The 19,791-nt window shown below is 39.1% G+C and overlaps 1 protein-coding gene across 1 annotated transcript; it reads right to left on the reverse strand.

Moving 5' to 3' along the window:
- Nucleotides 1-938: 938 nt before the first annotated feature.
- On the reverse strand, nt 939-19,694 carry toporsb (topoisomerase I binding, arginine/serine-rich b). Its single transcript, XM_067445447.1, has 3 exons — nt 19,474-19,694; nt 7,411-8,373; nt 939-3,932 (listed from the first exon to the last, which is right to left on the reverse strand). The coding sequence occupies exons 2-3, from the start codon at nt 8,371-8,373 to the stop codon at nt 2,208-2,210; spliced, it is 2,688 nt and encodes an 895-aa protein (XP_067301548.1). The 5' UTR covers nt 19,474-19,694; the 3' UTR covers nt 939-2,207.
- Nucleotides 19,695-19,791: the final 97 nt, after the last annotated feature.

A 19,791-nucleotide genomic window follows, 5' to 3' on the forward strand; every position in this document is an offset into this window, starting at 1 on the left:
GGGCCACTGTCCTGCAGAGTTTAGCTCCAGCTTGCCTCAACACACTGCTAAAGTTTCTAGTATGCCTAATAAGACCTGAATTAGCTGGTACAGGTGTGTTTAATTGGGGTTAGAGCTAAACTTTGCAGGACAGTGGCCCTCTAGGAGCAGGATTGGACACCCCTGCTATACAACAAGGAATTTGCGTATCATCGCAGCACATCGAGCCTCAAATATCGTGCTTTTGCTTCACTTAATGGCAAACATTGCACTGGTCTGCTGGATTGAAATAAATGAACAATATTTTGTTGATGAAGCTTATTTATTCAGTCATTATTCAATGATATACTAAAAATCCATGTGAAAAATTACTTCTCATTGTTCTCAGGTATCTCAGGTAAATATTTATATGCAATTAAAATGCGATTAATTTTGATTAATTAATTACAAAGCCTCTAATTAATTAGATACATTTTTTTAATCGAGTCCCGGCCCTAATTGTGATATATTATTACAATTTAAAATAATTGGTTTTCAATTTATTAAACTTTAAATGCGGATTTATTTCTGTGATCAAAGCTGAATGTCCAGGATCATTCCTCCAGTCTTCAGTGATCATGATCCTTCAGAAATCATTCTCAGATGAGGATTCATTATGAGTGTTGGAGACATTTAAAGTATAATACATTGAAAACCAATTATTTTAAAATGTAATAATATATCACAATATTAAACATTTTCTGTGTTTTTGATCAAATACATGCAGGCTTGATGAGCAGAAGAAACTTCTTTCAAAAACATTACAAAGAGTAATGTGTCCAAACTTTTGGCCAGTACTGTATATATATATAGATGCCTCATTTGACCGATCCGCGTAGGCAGTAATGAGGAATCTATGTAATTATTTCTATGATCACACCGGTATTTTGACCTTACTAGGCAGAAGTAATGGCGTTGTGAATACTAGATGTGATTCGTTCGTTTCGGATGCCCTGGAGTTAAGCAGATAAACATCACATATTCATTTTTGAGTGAACTATTCCTTTAAATGTCTCAGATAAACAACAAACAATATTGTCGCCAATAAACAAGCCTTAATTCGTAAAGAAAGAAAAACAGATGCTGGGATTGTACATCTATTAAATGCATTTATTGATTGTTGGCTGACATGATGGACAGCTATTGTAAAAGAAGGCTCGTTGTGTGTGTGTGTGTTCAGTAGACATGGTCAGTGAATTATATCTCCAGGGGTTCACCATAGACCCACATAACACAATGCTGTGTAAAGGAGGCATGGAGGCGCAAGTCACCTTTTCCCTGAGTTTAAAAAAGACACAATTCTCCAAGTTCAGTGGGACTGAATAACGAATGATCAACAGAGGTTCTCAACCGGTGAGTCGGATCCAAGAGGCAGAAAATGCAAGGGTAGTTAATACATTTCCCCATATATTTTGCTTATTTGGTCAAAGGCCATGTGTCTTGTGAAACTAAATCTGGGACCTGACGCAAAGAAGCGGAGACCTGCTAGTCTAAATAGTAACCCTTATGTATTTGCTGCTACAAAGGGTTAGCATGAAGGAGAAGGGAAGACGGGTTACCATTCAAAAATGACTCTCGTTGGGTTGTGGCACAGCAAATCAGCACCAGATTCGAGGAAGAGGATCACTGTAACTATAAACAACAATAATGACAAATGAGCATCTACATTGCAAAGAAAACGCTCTTCTTACGCGGTCATTTTGTCTTGCTTCAAGTCTAAATATCTAAAAATTCTTAAAACAAGATGCATTTACTAGATAAGTAAAATGAAATTATATTTTAGCTTGTTTTCTGGGAAATAAAATCTAAATGAAGTGAGTTAAAACAAGCAAAATGATCTGCCAATGGGGTGAGAAAAATAATCTTGTTTCTTACTTTTCGTCCCAAACAGAAATACGATTATTTTTCTCACCCCATTGGCAGATCATTTTGCTTGTTTTAACTCACTTTGGATTCCCCCTCATAAGATTTGACTATCTTACATCATTTTACTTATCTAGTGAATACTTATTTAGATATTTAGACTAGAAACAAGAAAAAAATACTAAATAAGAGGAGCATTTTTTGCAGTGTGAATGTTTCTCAAGCATCTGTTCCCAGAATTAAATCTTCACAATGAGCTTTATAAAACCCTCTAGACTGATTTAGGTAAGGATCATACAAGTAAGAAAAGTTTGTTTTAGTTCTAGCTAGCAATGTTGGCCACCAGGTCCGTCGCCGTCCGTGTTCTTGTTCTCCAAGTTTTCTGCAACTCCTCTCATGTCTGATTGGTCTTTTTGAGGGCTAGAATTTCCGCAAGGACTCGGTAGGAATTCCTCAAGATCTTGCAGGATCGTTTCAAGGAGCCTCGTGTCCGAAGACGGGGCTGGGGTCATCGAAGCCATTGGGAATGGATCAGACACAAACTCTTCTTGGTTATCAGCATCCATATTTTGGGAGCAGTCGGAACTACTATGGTCGACTACATCCACCACACAGTCATCCAGGTTTAGTGCGCGTTCAGTGGGGACTACGGGACTTGAGGACTCGGATTGAGGATTTGAGGAGTCCAAGGTAAAACTTGCATTCTGGATCAGATCTCGCCCAGGAGTCCCAACATCCGCAATGGTTTGCTCTATAGTGTCCATGACACGGTCCAGACAGTCGATAGTACGGTCACTATCGCTGTCAATCGTGATCACGGTGGGCGAACGTAATTCCCTTTTACGTTTTCGATGCCTTTTCTTCTTCCGTTGATGCCAATGCGGCTCAGGCGCCCTTCGTTCATAGATGATCTCCACACTAGGAGATCGCTCCCTACTGCGCTTTCGTCGTTTTTCCTTAATTGTGGTTCCCTCTTCGTCCTGCCTCTGGGCCGCTCGCTCCAAATGCCGGGTTTTGTACTTGCGTTTGCCACTGGGTTTGTCCAGAAAGGACCTTTCTGAGTGCGAGTCTGCACTGCTGCTGCTGATCGCTCGCCTACGGCGTTTACGCCGATGATGGGAACCAAGAAACGAGTCCAAGTCAGGAGACCTACTCCTAAATTCCTTGGTTCTCCTCCTCCTGGAGTAAGTCGGAGATTGGGAGAGCTTTTCTTGCACGTGGCACGAATGCTCTTGGCTCGTGTTGTTTCGGGAGGGAGAGCAGCCGCTACCATGAGACCCACTGCAGCTCCAAATAGACACCACAGGACTTTGGCCGGACAAATTTGGAGGAGGACTGGTTTGGCTTGGTGAGCAATCTGGGGTCTTGGCACGCCATGATTGCTTTAAAGCCTTGGCTTTCTCTCTGCTGCCCGAGTGTAGATACGAGCGGTCTTTGCACCTCTCGAGATTGTGCCGTAAATGACCTTGGGCGGACAAGTAGTCGGCCTCTTTTTCTCTGCTGTGGGAGTCCGAGTGTGTCCGTTTGGGACTGCATGATGGATCAACGCCTGGGGAGGAACTGGGACTAATCGGGCTCATGTGGGACTGCGAAGGGAGCTCCATTTGGGACGTCTCTGATTTCGTTACTGTGGCCGTCGTCTCGGTAGCGGCTGCCTCCTGCTCTTCTTCAGACGAATCCGAGGAGAGTTGAACAAGCTCCGGGGTTCGTTCGGCCATTGGCTTCACATATCCCACAATCAGACACTCTTCCTCTTCGTTATCATCCCCCTGTTTAACTGACACGCTGCCACTTGCCTCAGGCTCAGTCATGCCCGGGCTGCTTAAAGGCGGGGCTGTGCTTGAGCTTGGCTCCGCCCCCTCATCCTGTGATTGGCTAGAAGAGGGAAAGAGTGTTGAATAGGAGGGGCCTGGCGTCTCGTCATCCCACGCTGACTGACTCAGCAAACTTTCCGTTCCACTTGCAGTGGCAATGGATGCAAGGTGTTCCTGGACAGCAGATGGATTCTCTGTCACATTATCCTCGCTATCATTATCATCGTCATCATCATCCTGTGAGAAAAGACAATGCAACAATTAAGACTGAACCTCATACACTTTCATAAACACAAGATAAACAGGGGTGGGCGATATATCCTCAAGATTAGGGCTGCACGATTTGGGGAAAATATATAATTGTGATTATTCTGGGTAAAATTGCTATTTAAAATGTGATTGTTATTATTATTTTTAAAAAAATTAACAAATAAAAAATGTGTGTGTATATAACATTGTGTTTATATATTAATACGACTAATAATAATAATTATGATTATTATTACTGCTAAAAAATATTTTTACAAATAAGAAATTACCATTACAATAACATTTTCATAATTACAAATTAAAAAATAGAGTATGTCAGAATAAATATAACAATATAATAATACTAATACTAAATTGTGGTAAACTATGGTAAATCACAATAGAATCATGGTGAATGAAAGGCACTATTATAATATTTAAAATCACATTTTGTCAGTTTATCACTTAATTTCAACTGAGTTCTCAATTTTTTTATTTAACTGTTTAATGCCTTAAACGCTTAAAGGCCTTAAATGCTTGAACCCCGCTAAATGCTGCTTGCAGCTTTAATTATAATAATTTACGGAAAACTTATTTTACAAAAAAAAAAACTGCTGGGTTACCTATTAACAGAGGTGGAAAGTAACGAATTACATTTACTCGCGTTACTGTAATTGAGTAGTTTTTCTGTGTACTTCTACTTTTTCAAGTAGTTTTAAAAATCTGTAATTTTACTTTTACTTAAGTACATTTTGATTAAAGTATTGTACTTCGCTACATTTTAAACCACATCCGTTACTGAGTAAAAATAAATCATTAATGCAAAGAGAGGAGGAAAAAGACCGCGATCCGGAAATGACTAATATTGAATAGAGGGCGCGGGACGCGGGAGAGAACATGCGCGCAAATATCAGATGGAGACGAACAAGACAAACGTCAGTGACGCAGACCCAGGTGAAAGCAAAACGCCGTCGTGAACTCCTGGCTAGTATGGAAATACTTTGGATATAGAAAAAAATAATGTGGTGTTGTCCTGGAGGATATCAAATGTGCACAAAAGGTGGATGCAAATGAAGAAACACATAGAACATGTTCGGGCACACATCCCTCTGTGCAAATAAAGGTATGTTTATAACTTAGGCCGATTGATTTCTGTGACGCAGAGGGAATCCCGGAATCCAGTCATGAACATTAACTTTACATTATAACGTAGATTTGGTGTAATACACGCAAACTGGTGGATGAACGAAAAACTCGAATGTAGAGCTGTAGGCCTTAGAAATAAATCAAATCGCGACATGGTCTGTGAACATTAAAGCACAACATTTGTAACGCGTGTGTCCGGGTGAAAAATGCTGATAGCTCACTTAATATATCTGGAGTGGATGCAAACACGGAGGCGATTGACGTCAAACAGATCGCGCTTTATTTCCTGCTGAACTCTCATCACAAACTCCATTTCTGTCCACAGCATTACTCAATAAAACAAAATAACTGACTGTTAGCAACAGAAAAACAGAGAATAATCCCCACACATGGGAGCTCAAAACTCAGTGCGCACATACACAAGATGCAGAACTCGTTTTCAGGGAGCGCGCGCAGCTCTTAAAGGGGCCACACTATATTTCTACTCGTTACACATTGAATGCTATATGAATATATGATCTGCTTGTTCTCTCTCTGTGAATGAGCTGCTCCGTCTACTACATATGGACTCTATTATTCTTAAACATTTTTACGAATTAATGATAAAAATAAGTTGTTAATCTAATTCATAATAATTTATTGAATTTAGTTTATTAGACATGTTTTATTGAAATTTTGATAAACAAAATAAACAAATGGTTTTAAGTTTGTTATAATAAAGCATTTGTTCAACCAAATAAAAAAAAGACCAATCTTCTTCATTCATTTAACATTATTTTAACAAGTGATAACCATCATTTAATAATTGGTACAGTAAATGTTTAATTGATGTTTTCTGAGATAGTTGTCATATCGTGAAAATCTCATCCTATCACAACCCTACAGGGTAGAGTCCCCCACCCCACTGTTAAAAAAGTAACTAAGTAACTTTTACTCTGAGTACATTTTAAATGAGCTACTTTTTACTTTTACTTGAGTAAATTTTTAGACCAGTAATTTTACTTGTACTTAAGTAAAATTTCATTGAAGTAACAGTACTTTTACTTAAGTAGAATATTTTTTTACTCTTTCCACCTCTGCCTATTAATATGCAGTCAGCCTATGACTAAAAAACATTAGAAAGGTCTAAGCCTAAGTAGTTATTTTAAGAAAAATATTGTAAAAAAAAAAAATATTATTAAAATCATGGATTGTCCTATAAATTTATAATTTTTGAAGTTTATTAAGTTTTAAAATGTATTAAGTATTATTTTCTTATTATTTATTACCCAAAAGTTTTTAATTCATTCTGAAAGCCAGAGGGCGCCCTCGAGCGGAAAACGCCACATTTGCCTCAGATAAGTAATGACGTTAGTTTTCAGGAAATCCCTGATGTGAAGCTAATACTGTAACAAAAGATAGAGACGCTTTGATTAAACATGATGACAATAAACACGACTGCAGCACAGAGGTCGACCAATAGTGGATTTTACCGATACCGATAGCTAGGTTGGATTACGCTTGCTGATAACCAATTAATCGGCCGATAGTTTAAAAAAAAATACTAGATTAAAATAATAATAATAATAATATTAAATAAAAAAACACACAAAACAGTGCTGAATTTTATTACAAGAAATTAAAAAAACAGTAGGCTACTGAACCTCGAAAATGTTCTAAATTGCATATGTAAATATGAATATATTAAAATGACAAGTTCTAACAGAAAAAAAAATCTACAGAAAGTAACTAAAACATTCAAATATTACAAATAAATGTTTCTTTAGCTATAACCTAGAAACATGTAAGTGAATGTCAGGTAACAGACTGCAAGTCCCATTTGTTAAAAAGGATTTATTAGCTTATTTAGCTAGCTTACATGAATGATATGCAATATACATTTTACACCGTGTAATAATAGTTGAGCAATACAATTGTCTCTTAATCATTCACGTTAGTTCATAGTGCATAAAAAAGGTTAACTAATAAAACTAACAATGAATAATATTTCTACATCATTTATTAACCTTACTTAATGTTACAAATGGAATATTGGATATAAAGTCTTATAATGGATTACTGATTACAGATGAAACAGAGTTGCGAAATTGCAGGCACGGCTAGCAGCTGTTATTTGAAATAGCGCAGCATATTTTAAGCTAATCGGTTAACCGGTTTCAACCGGCTAATGAGGCTCGGTTGGTCGGTTAAGCAAATATTTAGTTTTCGCCATCCCTATTTTTAAAATAGCGTAAAAAAATGAATGCCGAAGCAATATGTGGCGGCCGGTGTTGATTCTGTGTCTATTTGTGGGAAACACTGACTGATGTTTGTCTCTTACCTCAGAGATGGCGATAACGGAAAGGTCCGAGCTGCTGCCCTCCTCGTAGCTGGGAGCGGGACAGTCGTAAATGGCCTGCTGGTCATACGCCTCCATGTTGAGAGTGGAGCGGGCGAAGCTCACCAGCTCGTGCAGAAAGTGGTCAGTGCGCGCCAACAGGAAGGGGCGGAGCTCGTCCCGGATTGCTGAATCCTCCATGTTGTAGTTCATAATGCGCGAGATGATGATATTCTGCACGATGTTCACCAGCGATCCGTGCGAGCCGTATAACACTGTGAGCTCGCGCTGTAGCCAAGGCAGAAGTCGGCGCAAGCATCCCGGATTTTGCCGTAAGAACGACGCCGAAATGTCCCTTTGCCTGCCGACGTCTCTGGTGTTGCGCACGCGAACGCCAGTCCTGTAAAGCGCCCGCCGAAATGCCACAACATCCTGGTCCCGCAGGCGCCGCAGGCTCCGCCCCTCGCCCCGCCCTCTGCGCGCCGTCAGCCGAAGCACCATCTGCTGCACATCTTGGTTCTCCGTTAGCGCAGCCGCGTCTGAGAGACCCTCAAACATGACGTCGTCCTCTAGTGGAGGTGAGGACGAAGGGGCGGGCTGTTGCGCTCGGTGGCTCCGCCTCTCTCTGCCTCGGGGGCGGAGCACGCGCGCGGGCGCCACGCTCGCAACCAATCCATTCTCCACCGATGGCAGCACAAACTCCTTAAAATCGCTTTCCCCTTTGACGGAGTGGAATATGGAGTGGAACGGCTGCTTGCAGAGCGGACACTCGGCTTTGTTTTTGGACCATTCGTGGATGCAGCGGAAACAGAACTGGTGCAGGCAGCGGTCCAGCGACGCCACGTTATTAAAGCCATCGAGGCAGATGGGGCATTTGGCATCTGGCGATGCGTTGGCCAATAAACGCTGAGAAGACTTGCTGTCTTTCTTCCTCACACGCAACTTCATCTTAGAGGGTGCCATCATCTACAACACACACAAAACAAAAGCTCATTGGGATGATGCTTAGTTAAAGGGATAGTTCACCCAGAAACGAGAATGTAATGTTTATCTGCTTCACTTTAGGGAATTCAAGATGTAGTTGTGTTTGAACACAAATGAAGATATTTAACTCAACCGTTGCTCGTATAATGCATGTCAATGGGGTGTATTTCTATGAGAGTAAAAAACACAGACAAACGAATCCATATTAAACCCTGTGGCTCGTGGAGACACTGATGTCTTAATACACGAAACGATCGGTTTCTGCCAGAAACACAACAGTATGTGTGTTATTTTTCACCTCATATCAGACGGATCTCATCTAGTATTCCCAGCGCCATTACTCCCACCAAAGAAGGACAAAATACTAGTGCGATCATAGGTATATTTACATAGATGCCTCATTAGTGCCTGCATGGATCAGTCAAATGAGGCATCTATGATCGTGCCCGTATTTTGATCTAATTCGGTGGAAGTAATGGCGCTGGGAACGCTAGATGAGATTCGTCTGATATGAGATAAAAAATAAATACTGTTGTGTTTCTCACACAAACTGATCGTTTTGTGTCTTCAGACATCAATGTGTCTCCACGAGCCGCAGGGTTTAATATGGATTCGTATGTCTGTGTTTTTTACTCTCATAGAAATACACCCCATTGACATGCATTATACGAGCAACGGCTGAGTTATAAATCTTCATTTGTGTTCTCCTGAACAAACAAACACGCCTACATCTCGGACGCCCTGGGGGTCAGCAGATCAACATCACTGGCTCATTTCTGGTGGAACTAACACATTTAATTTAATAAATTGTATCCAATTCCACTGACAATGAGGCACATCACAAGCAATTTATTACATCTACCGTCGGGTCAACCCATGTCAACTCACCAGAAGAATCTTTTTTGGTGAAAGAAATACATAAATGAAGATGAAAGCCAAAATATGATATATATTTACTAGGGGTGTAACGATACGCGTATTCGTATTGAACCGTTCGGTACGAGGCTTTCGGTTCGGTACGCGGTACGCATTATGTACCGAACGGTTCTTGGACTAATTAATTAGATTTGGAAAATAAAAAAAGTGTGTGAAATATAACCAAAACGACATAACAGGCAATGCCCCTGACACCGCCGAAGTGAAAGAAAAATATATATATATGTTTTAGGCTGCTCAGTCAGGTGCTCGCTTACTCAGTAGGCTACGCGCTGAATGCTTGTGGCAAAATGGCTATTGCGTTTAACAAACCAGAAATAGAAGATCCTGCAATAACCAACAGGTCTGGTGTTTGGGTGAACTTTGGATTCTTGGTAAGCTATGATGGTGTTGGCAAGAGTGATGGATTAAAAAACAACGGTATGTCGCATTTGCTGATGGTACAGCAGCGGGAATAATTCATGTCATGTCAATCAAAGCCGACAACAAGACGATAAAAAGGAGAAACAGCCACAAACTATCCCACAAACTATCCCCGCAGCATTTAGACAGACATTTCCAACTTATTCAAATGGCAAAAGACATCACCGCGGCGAGTGGTCCATTTATAGCCGCGGATATGAGACCCAACGCCCGTTTCACACATACTCCGTCTGCAGTGCGTGTGCGGTGCGTATTTTTTTCCGTACCCATGTTAACGGATGACAGCTTTACGCGGATGCGGTCAGTCAGTCCGTTCCAGGTGCGTTGCGTCTGCAGCAGTGCACGGATCGTTTTCGTACCGAGTCTATTTTTTGCTGCGCTGCGTTGCTGCATTAAAGTGGTAGAACATTGTTCGCATTAAAATAAACATGTACTGACGCGAAAATCTAGTAATTTCACCACAGATGCATATCATTTAAAATATACTCTTTTCAAAGTCAACACATGGCTTTTTTTCTCAAGTAAATCAACAAAACGACACCTTACCTGGCATTGAGGTAAAAAAATGTGCCATAATGGAGAGCACTCGTACTTTCTTAGAGGTGAAAAGCAAAGTTCTTTTTGACCTGCGGGATTTCTTTTAAAAGGGTTTAAAAACGAAAGAAAAGACGAGAGTCGGCTGTTTTTGAATAGACTATTGTAAGTTTCTAATTTAAAATGTTTGTGATTTAAGGCTATAACCTGTGTTTAAATGTTTTGCCACTTGTGTGAGCTAAATCTAAAGTATATAAATATGAATAAATGAATTTAATAAAATGATGTTTAAATGTAGTAGGCTACGTAACCTGACTTCTATTAAAGAGTAAACAAAGATAATTTGAATTCTGACGAGGCATGTTCAGTAAAAACTTTTGGATTTAAAAAAATAATGAATAAATGCTGTGTTTGTGGTGTGCAACAGTGGATCAGTTGCGGACTGCAAACGCAGCATATGTGAAAACACTACAGGGTGTGGGGCTCCTGCAACGCACACGCAACGCAACATGCACCGCACACGCACTGCAGACGGAGTATGTGTGTAACGGGCGTTACGCATCTAAAACATACCGAACCGTACCGAACCGAATCGTGACACCAGTGTATCGTATCGAACCGAACCGTGAATTTTGTGAACCGTTACACCCCTAATATTTACAGAATAATTTGCAGTAAAAATGCCAATACTCACTAAATTACAAATGGGGGAAATGACTTTAGAAAGATGGCAGCATACCTGTTAATCTTACTGAGATTAGTAGGTTTATAAGTAAAATTGTGTTACTACCTAAACCATTGGTTTCCCAGTGCAAATGTTTGATTTTGCTAATAATATTTTTGTAGAAAGCGTGGAGGAAATTCAATTATTTTTAGTAGACTTAGCCCCCGTCCACACGGAGAAGCGCTAAGCTGTATTAATTTTGTACCGTATCAGAGTTTCATCCACAAGGATCCGGCGTTTTGGAAGTATGAATCCAATATTTTTTGAAACCGGTTCCCAAAAGGGATAAATCTGAAAACGGCAATCTTCCATTTTTGTAGCGAATCCGTATATTTTCTGAAACGGTGATGTCATCACACTACGTCCGGCACGGTGAAGAGTTTAGGGATACAACTAAGGGCACTGGGCATGCACACATCAACATCGCGTCATTAATTAACGTATGCATCACTGTAAGGGTATGTTTAGGGTAGGTGTAAGCATTAATAAAACACATCTGTTTAGTAGCAAATGTATTTATTGTTATTTTATTGTGAGATTTTGCCTCACCTCCGACCACTGCTATACCCCTGCTAGCCACAACTCTTCTTCTCCATTTTTAGTGTATTTCTGTGGCAGAATTACAGCGCCACACACTGGCCTGGCATGCAAACTACATCGTTTTTAGTCCGTTTTCGTAATCTCGTGTGGATGCTGATATTTCTTGAAACGAGGGAAAAAAAGATCGGATTGGGAAAGCGCTGGCTTCGTGTGGACGGGGCCTTAGGCTGTGCATTAAAAAAGAAGGGCCAATAAAAGGAAGATTATACTGATTGTGTGGGATGCAAGTGATAAGTCAGCATGGTCATAATTAACGTCAGACTAGGGATGCGCGATATACCGGTACTGAAAAAATACCGGTATATATTTTATTTAAAACGGTACGATATCATGATTTGGCACATTTCGGTATATGCTGCTGTTCCGAAGTTCACCGCTAGATGGCAGCGCTCTACCCAAACTGACCCGAAACAACCGGCAAATAGACAGACAACAACATAGACGGACAAAATGGATAAAGCAGTTGAATCTCACTCAAGATGCCCAAAACGAATTAATAAAGAGAGGAGTAGAAGTGACATTTGTAATGACTTTGCTTATAAAACTGATGAAGAACCATCAAACCTAGCCAAGAAGCATCTGTCACTAGCCTGACTTTAAGACTTCTGAAGAGATCGACAGGTCAGTGGATCATACAAACCATCTCATTTAGAGATTTATTTTCTTTTAACACTGATCAACGCACATACATAGCCTAACTTAAGATCGAATATCACAATCTCCAGCGTTCGTTTCAACCAATGACATTTAGATCTCATTATATTTGCACGCGTACTATTGCACTATTTACATTCGCGTTAGACACAACCGACTGTGTTTGTGTGAATACTCACTAAAGACGGACATAAGTGACAGGTGTGTGTGTGTGTGTGTGTGTGTGTGTGTGTGTCGTATGAGCTCATATCTCCTGTAACTTACGAAATGCTATAAAATCGCTTGCGTGTTCAAATGATTTCCGTTCTCCATCCTGAGACGAGCGTGAAATGTTGAATAGGATTATGCAGATTGCTTTAGTGTAGTGCGATGTCTTTTGAAACCAGAAGCAATTTGCTAATTTTGAGAGATTTTTGCTGAAATTATTTCTCACAAGAAAGTTTTCAAATGACTGATTTGATGTGATAAGCTTTGCTAATTAATTTACTAATAAACATTTGTGGTAATTTCCCACTTTATAAACTCAAAACTTGTATAATTGTTCTCATTCGCGTGCAATAAACCCGCGCTAATATCAGACCTTGTGGTATCGATTTAATATCGGTACTTCGGTATTAGATTGTGGTACCGTACCGAAGCCAAAATTGTGGTATCGAGCCATCCCTACGTCAGACCAGTGATAGTGTTGCCTTAGGAAAGAATGGCGTTTGTATATAACTGTGGAAAAACTATGAGGTGAAAACTTAACAAAGATCCATAGAATGATGCTCATTGGATGAAAAAGAAAAACAATTGGCAGTCAGCCACCTTTACAAAGAGACCTAGATAAGTCCATGAATGGAGTAACTGTGGCAAACGTTTGAGGAGTAATGCACCTGCAAATGAGATCACGAGTTAGAACAGTATAAAAGTGTGAAAAAAGTGCATTCAGCTGGCATCTCACTTTGTTTTTCATACAATAAAGTTTGCCTTCCTCAGACATAGAACTTCGACTAGGGATGTCAACGATTAATCGATGATCGATTAAATGTCGATAAGACATTTTGATCGATAAGACTTATTGATCATCGATTAAGCAGGGTCATACGCGTGCGTGCGGCTCAACCGCGAAACGGAAGGAAAAATGAAGCGAGCGTGCCCGAGTTCTACTAGGGACCATTTTACAGCTGGAGTTACTCCATCATGACTGCAAGTTTGCATGTGCATTTGCAGCCTTTTGTTTTGTGCAAATTTTGTAATATTGTGTTTATTTTGTGCAGGCCTATCTATATCTGATTAATAATTAACGTTAGAGGCGAGCGGTAGTCAAAGCGTGGCGGTGATCAGCTTCAGCGTGCAGCTCCAACAGCAATGCACAGCTAATAATGACTATGATTGGGACTGTCATATTACACAACATTAATGAGAACACTACTGTAATAAAACATTGTGATTGTTAAAGCAGCACTAGGTAACTTTTCAACCTTCATAATATATTTTTTAAGACTCTTGTGATAATAAACCGACTTACAATAGGTTGAATGACACGTCTGCCATAGCCTGATGGGGTCTGTATCGTTTTTAATCGTACTTTTAAACTTCGGGTTTCGGGTAGTAACCCGAGAACAAAAAGAACTACAAAATTTGACTGCTTTACGGCATATACGTCACTTCCACCAACACACACACTTCCTTACATTCGGACGTGCGAGCCCAACTTTGTTCGTCGGATAATATAGTCATGTCCGAAGCAGCAGAGACACATAAGAAAGAAAAGGTTTTGTTGGAGGAAAGCAATAAGAGGAAACGAAAAAGTGATGGGATTAAAGACAGGACGAGGATCAGCATGTGACCAGCGTTTGCTCGTTGGCGTGAGCTGAAGGAGGCGTGCCCGACCGATGCTGTCCTGCTTGTTATGGTGATTACCGACCACTCAAACATTGAACTGAAGTATCATATAGATTCTGTAAAACGCTAACCAATAGACTACTATAATGACGCTGGCTTGTAAACGTGAGCATCGCGATTATTCGGCGTTTGAAAAAAATAAAACCCATGAAATGATATTCATCTGACATGCTGAAGCATAAGCCACTGACTGTACCTGGGATGAAGACATTTCACACGCGACGCCAGAAGAACACCAGCATGTGAACTCCTCCTGCAGTGTTCAGGGGAACTGTTAGTGCTGCACCGACCCGCGGGACGCTTTTATGAAGTTATCTGGCCCGCACCGCACCACTGTATATATTTTTACAACCCGCCGCGCACCCGCGACCATTAAAGGGTTACTTCAGCGATTAGCATATGGCTTTGTATCAGTAGAAACCCTGGAGAATATTCAAATTATTGTGTTTTCCCCCCTCATATCTCCCTGAGACGAGAGATTTATGCATTTTATTTCTGGAAAAATTCCTCCTATGATGCAAAATGACGATTTTTGCATCATAGGAGGAATGCTTGCCCAAAGGCTAAAGACTACAGCCAGCAGAGGGAGCCATTTCCGCATGTTTTGAATCTGCGCATGGGGGATGGGAGATAACACTCAGCTGGCAGGGAGAGCTCAGCTTGCAGACAGGATCATTTAAACGGAGCTATGGTGTGCAATGTAAGTCTTTTAACTTCTCAAATTCATTTCAATGAAAGTTAAGCTTGCAAAGGCATGAACTGAAACGCGCCAGACTGAACTCGCGTTGTGAATGTATGCCGCGAATGTAGTCGCGATTACCTCAGCTCTCATCACTCCTGCAGTTAGTGCTCAGGGCTGTGATACTCGCGCGGTGACTCACTCATTATATTGAACAGACACGTTCAGTTTTTAATTATAGTGTCTTCTCTAACTCAGTCACAGTAATGAAGTTGGTGGTGTTGGAATGGCCTCACAGGGCAGCGAAGCATTCTGGGAATTGTAGTCTTTCATCCCCATGGGACAAAAATACATTTTCTGTCTTTTCTCAGTCTAGAAGGCACCAAATTCAAAAATAATTTCACATTTCTACTGCATTGATGACCCAGTTTAAATACAGATTCATCTTCCCAGCGCTGAAGTACCCCTTTAAATAGACATACGGGGTCCGCGGGTTATGAGACGACCCGCGCATCACTAGTTCAGGGCTATCATGTCAATAAATGCATGCGCGATGGCGTCCCCTGTTGTAGGATGACAGATCTTACGACAGTAGTTGAGGACATTATTTTTTCCAAACTGTAGGGGGACCCTGAGAGCAAAAGTAGCCAAGTGCTGCTTTAAGTATTTGGGTTTATTTGCCGTGTGTTTTATTGCGTTGATCCAGGAAGAGCACATGTACAACCTGAGTCACGCGTTCTGACTCGCGCATGTAACTTGGTTAAAGTTCACTTCTGCATTCGCATCAGATTGTACAAAAGTAATTTGTAATATTACATTTATTTTGTAACGTTATATATGTGATCAATCATATAGGATGCGTTTCTTTCAGCGAAATAAAACGCACTAGCAAATGGCTTCAGTCAGTGATGGCTACCGGTTTTCATTCAGTGCTTCGGCTTTAGCGCATACAGAGCAATGCATAATAACGATGATTGGGACAGTCATATTATATAACAGAAGTGAGAACACTATTATAATAAATGGTTGTAAAGTCATTGGTTTTAGGTGCCGTGTTCAGAGCGTTGTTCCAGGAAGAGCGTCTCCCATTCTGAATATGAATATCAGCAACTGAATTCAAGTTCACTTGTGCATTCGCATCATTTTGTGAAGATATATAATTTGTAATATTTTGTTAACTTGATATAAATCTGATTAATCTCATATAGGAAGCTTTTTGTTGAGTTAAATAATGCGCTAGCAAAGAGCTTCAGTGTAACTTACCGGTGTTGATTCAGCGCATCCGCTTCAGCTCGCGCAGTTCAAACCGCAACGCACGACTAATAATAACTATGATTGGGACGGTCACATTACATAACATTAATGAAAACAATATTTTAATAAATCGTTTTGAATTAATTGGGTTTAGGTGACGTTTCAGCACGTTGTTCTTGAAAGTGCGTCCACACATTCTGAATAACAGATCTGAGGCGGCGTTCGTGTTGTATTACATGTTATATTTGGTTATTAAATAAGTCATTTAATTAAATTATAAATAACATCGACTAGTTTTACAATCCCATAGCTCTTTGTTTAGATAAAAAATCCTTCTCGTTCATTTGGTGAACATGGCGTTTTGAGCAGCATTGCACATCCTGTCATGCTGTCGGCTACAAGCCACTGCTGTAGACGCATATTTCAGTATTATGGTTAACGATTAATCGATTAACTGATCGTTAATTTAAACGACGATCGATCATGGGAATTTGTGAAAATTGACATCCCTAACTTCGACTCAGTGAAATTTTCTTTGACATAATAAAGAATTTGCCACAACAAAAGACATACATAAATAGTGATGAAAGCCAAAGTATTAAATGTCACAGATGTATAATGCCCGTTTTGTAAACAGGGGCCTAAATGTACAAGATCCATTTCTATTTGAGACATTCCCCTTTAAATGCCATAAGGATCAACTGTGTACAAAGTGAAACACAATTGCTTTTCGATCACTGAAAATTGGTAAAATTCAACAATTTGAACATGGAGCTGCTTTGAGATCCCCATATCTCTGTGACTGAACTAAATAGGGCCTTGAAAATTACGATTTTCAAGAGAAAAGTTTATTGAGAATGAGAATCTAGAAGGATATTAAGATATCTCAAATACTTTTTGAGTTACAGACATGCAAACTTAACATTTATGGCACTCAGAAAGGAATGTTCTTTGCAATTTTGTTGATAGAAAAACAGTTTCAACATTATTTGTTTTTCAGATATTCCACTTTAAAAGGAAAAAGTATCAGGCTGTGTGCAAATTGACCCACATTTGGGTTTTGGCCATTGAAAATGTGTAAAATTGACCAATTTACTCATGAAGCCACATTAAGATCTCCATATCTCTGGGATTGAACCATCGACGGCCTTTAAAATGGAGATAGCAAAAGGAAAGTTTGTTAAGAACCAGAATCTAAAAGGATATTAAGATATGTTTAATGCTTCTTGAGTTATTGGCATGCAAACTTGAGACCAAAAACACAATAAGTTGATGATATTTTCCCATTTTTCAACAGTCACCATTGGCATATAATACAACAAATAAAAATATAAAGTAAACAGATTTCACTAATAGACCTGCCAACAAAAATAAAATAATGATGCTGCCATCTTTCTAAAGTCCTTTTTACCTCCCTTTACAAAACAGTGATTACTCAATCAATAATATACATCTGTGACATTTCATATTTAGGCTTTAAGCACTATTTATGTATGTCTCTATTACAAAATTAAACATTTAGCCAGGGGAAGTTTCTGAAACTCGCTTGATTTGGCACTTTTTGGGGTTTTGCAAAGTTTGCATGCCTGCAAATCGTCGAATTTCACCAATTTTCAATGGTCGACACCAATGGTTGTATTTAAAGGGGAATGTCCGAACAACAAATAATGTTGAAACTAGAAATGTATCGTGTTTTTCTATCAACTCAATTCTATAGAACATCCTGAGTGGTGAGTACCATATTAATTTCCCAAAGTTTGCATGCCTGTAACTTTAAAGGTTTTGAAGATATCTTAATATCCTTTTAGATTCTCATTCTTAATAAACTTTCCTTTTAATATCTTCATTTTTAAGGCTCTCGATGGTTCAGTCCCAGAGATATTGGGACCCCAATGCGGCTCCATGTCCAAATGGTTGAATTTTACCTATTTTCAATGGTCAAGAACAAAATGGTTGTACTTAAAGAGGAATGTCAAAGAACAAATAATGTTAAAATTGAACCAATTAAGATAACAAAAGAAAAGTTTATTCCCAATATGTGAACTATGTGTGTTATATGACATGTCAAACTATACCAAAGACATGAAGATTTATGAAAATCATTATTATACCTTAAAATATCAAAATTATGAAATGAAAAAGTCAAAACTATGACATAATAATTTATAATTATGATATAATAAATACCTTAAAAAGTAAAAACCATGACATACTAAGTCACATTTATGAGATGGAAAGTCGAAAACCATAATTAGCTATGAAAACCATAATTTTACCTTAAAAAGTCAGAATTATGCCATACTAATTTTTGATGATATGAAAATCCTACCTTAAAAAGTCAAAACTGACATACTAAGTTATTATATGATATAAAAACCATAACTATACCTTAAAAAATCTAAATTATGAAATACTAAGACTTAGTATGTCTTAATTTTGGGTTTTTTTACGGTATAATTATGATTTTCATATCATAACTAGGACTTAAATCAAAATTATGACATACTAAGTCACATTTATGAGATGAAAAGTCGACATTATGACATTAAGTCAAACTTATGATATGAAAATCATAATTATACCTCAAAAAGTCGGAATTATGACATACTAAGTCATACTTATAATATGAAAATCATAATTATACCTTCAAAAAGTCGAAATTGTGAAATAAAGTCAAAACTAAGTCAAAGTTTTTGCAATCGGGCTTTAGATTTTTCGACTAATATATCGGTTATCAAATATAAAGAATTATCCATATCGGCCAAATATTCATATCAGTGCATCCACTACAAATGTTACACCAAAGACATGAGAATTTTTGGGTAAATATGACTTAACTGATAGTGTTATAAAATATAGTGTAACTGATAGTGTTATAAAATAACACTAAAATAACACTGCGTTATAAAATAACACTATCAGCAGAAGGGTTTGGCAGTAACATGACATTTTTTAAGTAATGTAAATGCATTGGTACATTATGGTAATCATTCATACTACGGTATACATGTAGGTTATGGTATCTCCAATTAATACTATACTAGTCATAAACCTTGGTTAATGCGACATTTAGTGTTTAACGAATTTACATAAAATACATTAAACATAAACATTAAACTAAGATCGTTCAAATTGAGTAAATAGAGACGTTCTTGTGTCCCTAAAGAGAGCAAACACCAACGATTATGTCCAAAATGACAGTAAAAGTGTGACACATTTAAAAAATAACCAGTTTCACTGGTGTCGGTTTTCACCGAGGATCACTGGATATCTCTCTCTCGCCTCCAAAGCAGCGATTATACAACACATGTATCGACATTAGACGGATAAACGAACGAAATCTGACCAAAAAAATAACACAAATGGCTAGTTTTATGAAACAGACTCTCACCAGATCAGCACCTCCTCATTACAAAGCCTCAGAAACACTGTAAATAATCCACACCGCGCCCATAAACGCATCTATATCGCACCAGCGCGAGATCCGCTACAATAAAAACACGAAATAAAAGGAAATGTACATTAAAAACCGATGGAAGTGGCGGAGTTTCGCACTGCTGTGGAGAAACAGAACACACAGCACAGCGCCTCATCCGGCAGACGCCACGAGCACGCGCGCCACCACCGGACTGGAGCGGTACTGCACCTGCAGCGCGAAACACGTGACCGCGCTTTTCTCTTTCTTTCTTTCTTTCTTTCTTTCTTTCTT

Source organism: Pseudorasbora parva, chromosome 6, assembly GCF_024679245.1.
Source record: "Pseudorasbora parva isolate DD20220531a chromosome 6, ASM2467924v1, whole genome shotgun sequence".
NCBI classification, from domain to species: domain Eukaryota; kingdom Metazoa; phylum Chordata; class Actinopteri; order Cypriniformes; family Gobionidae; genus Pseudorasbora; species Pseudorasbora parva.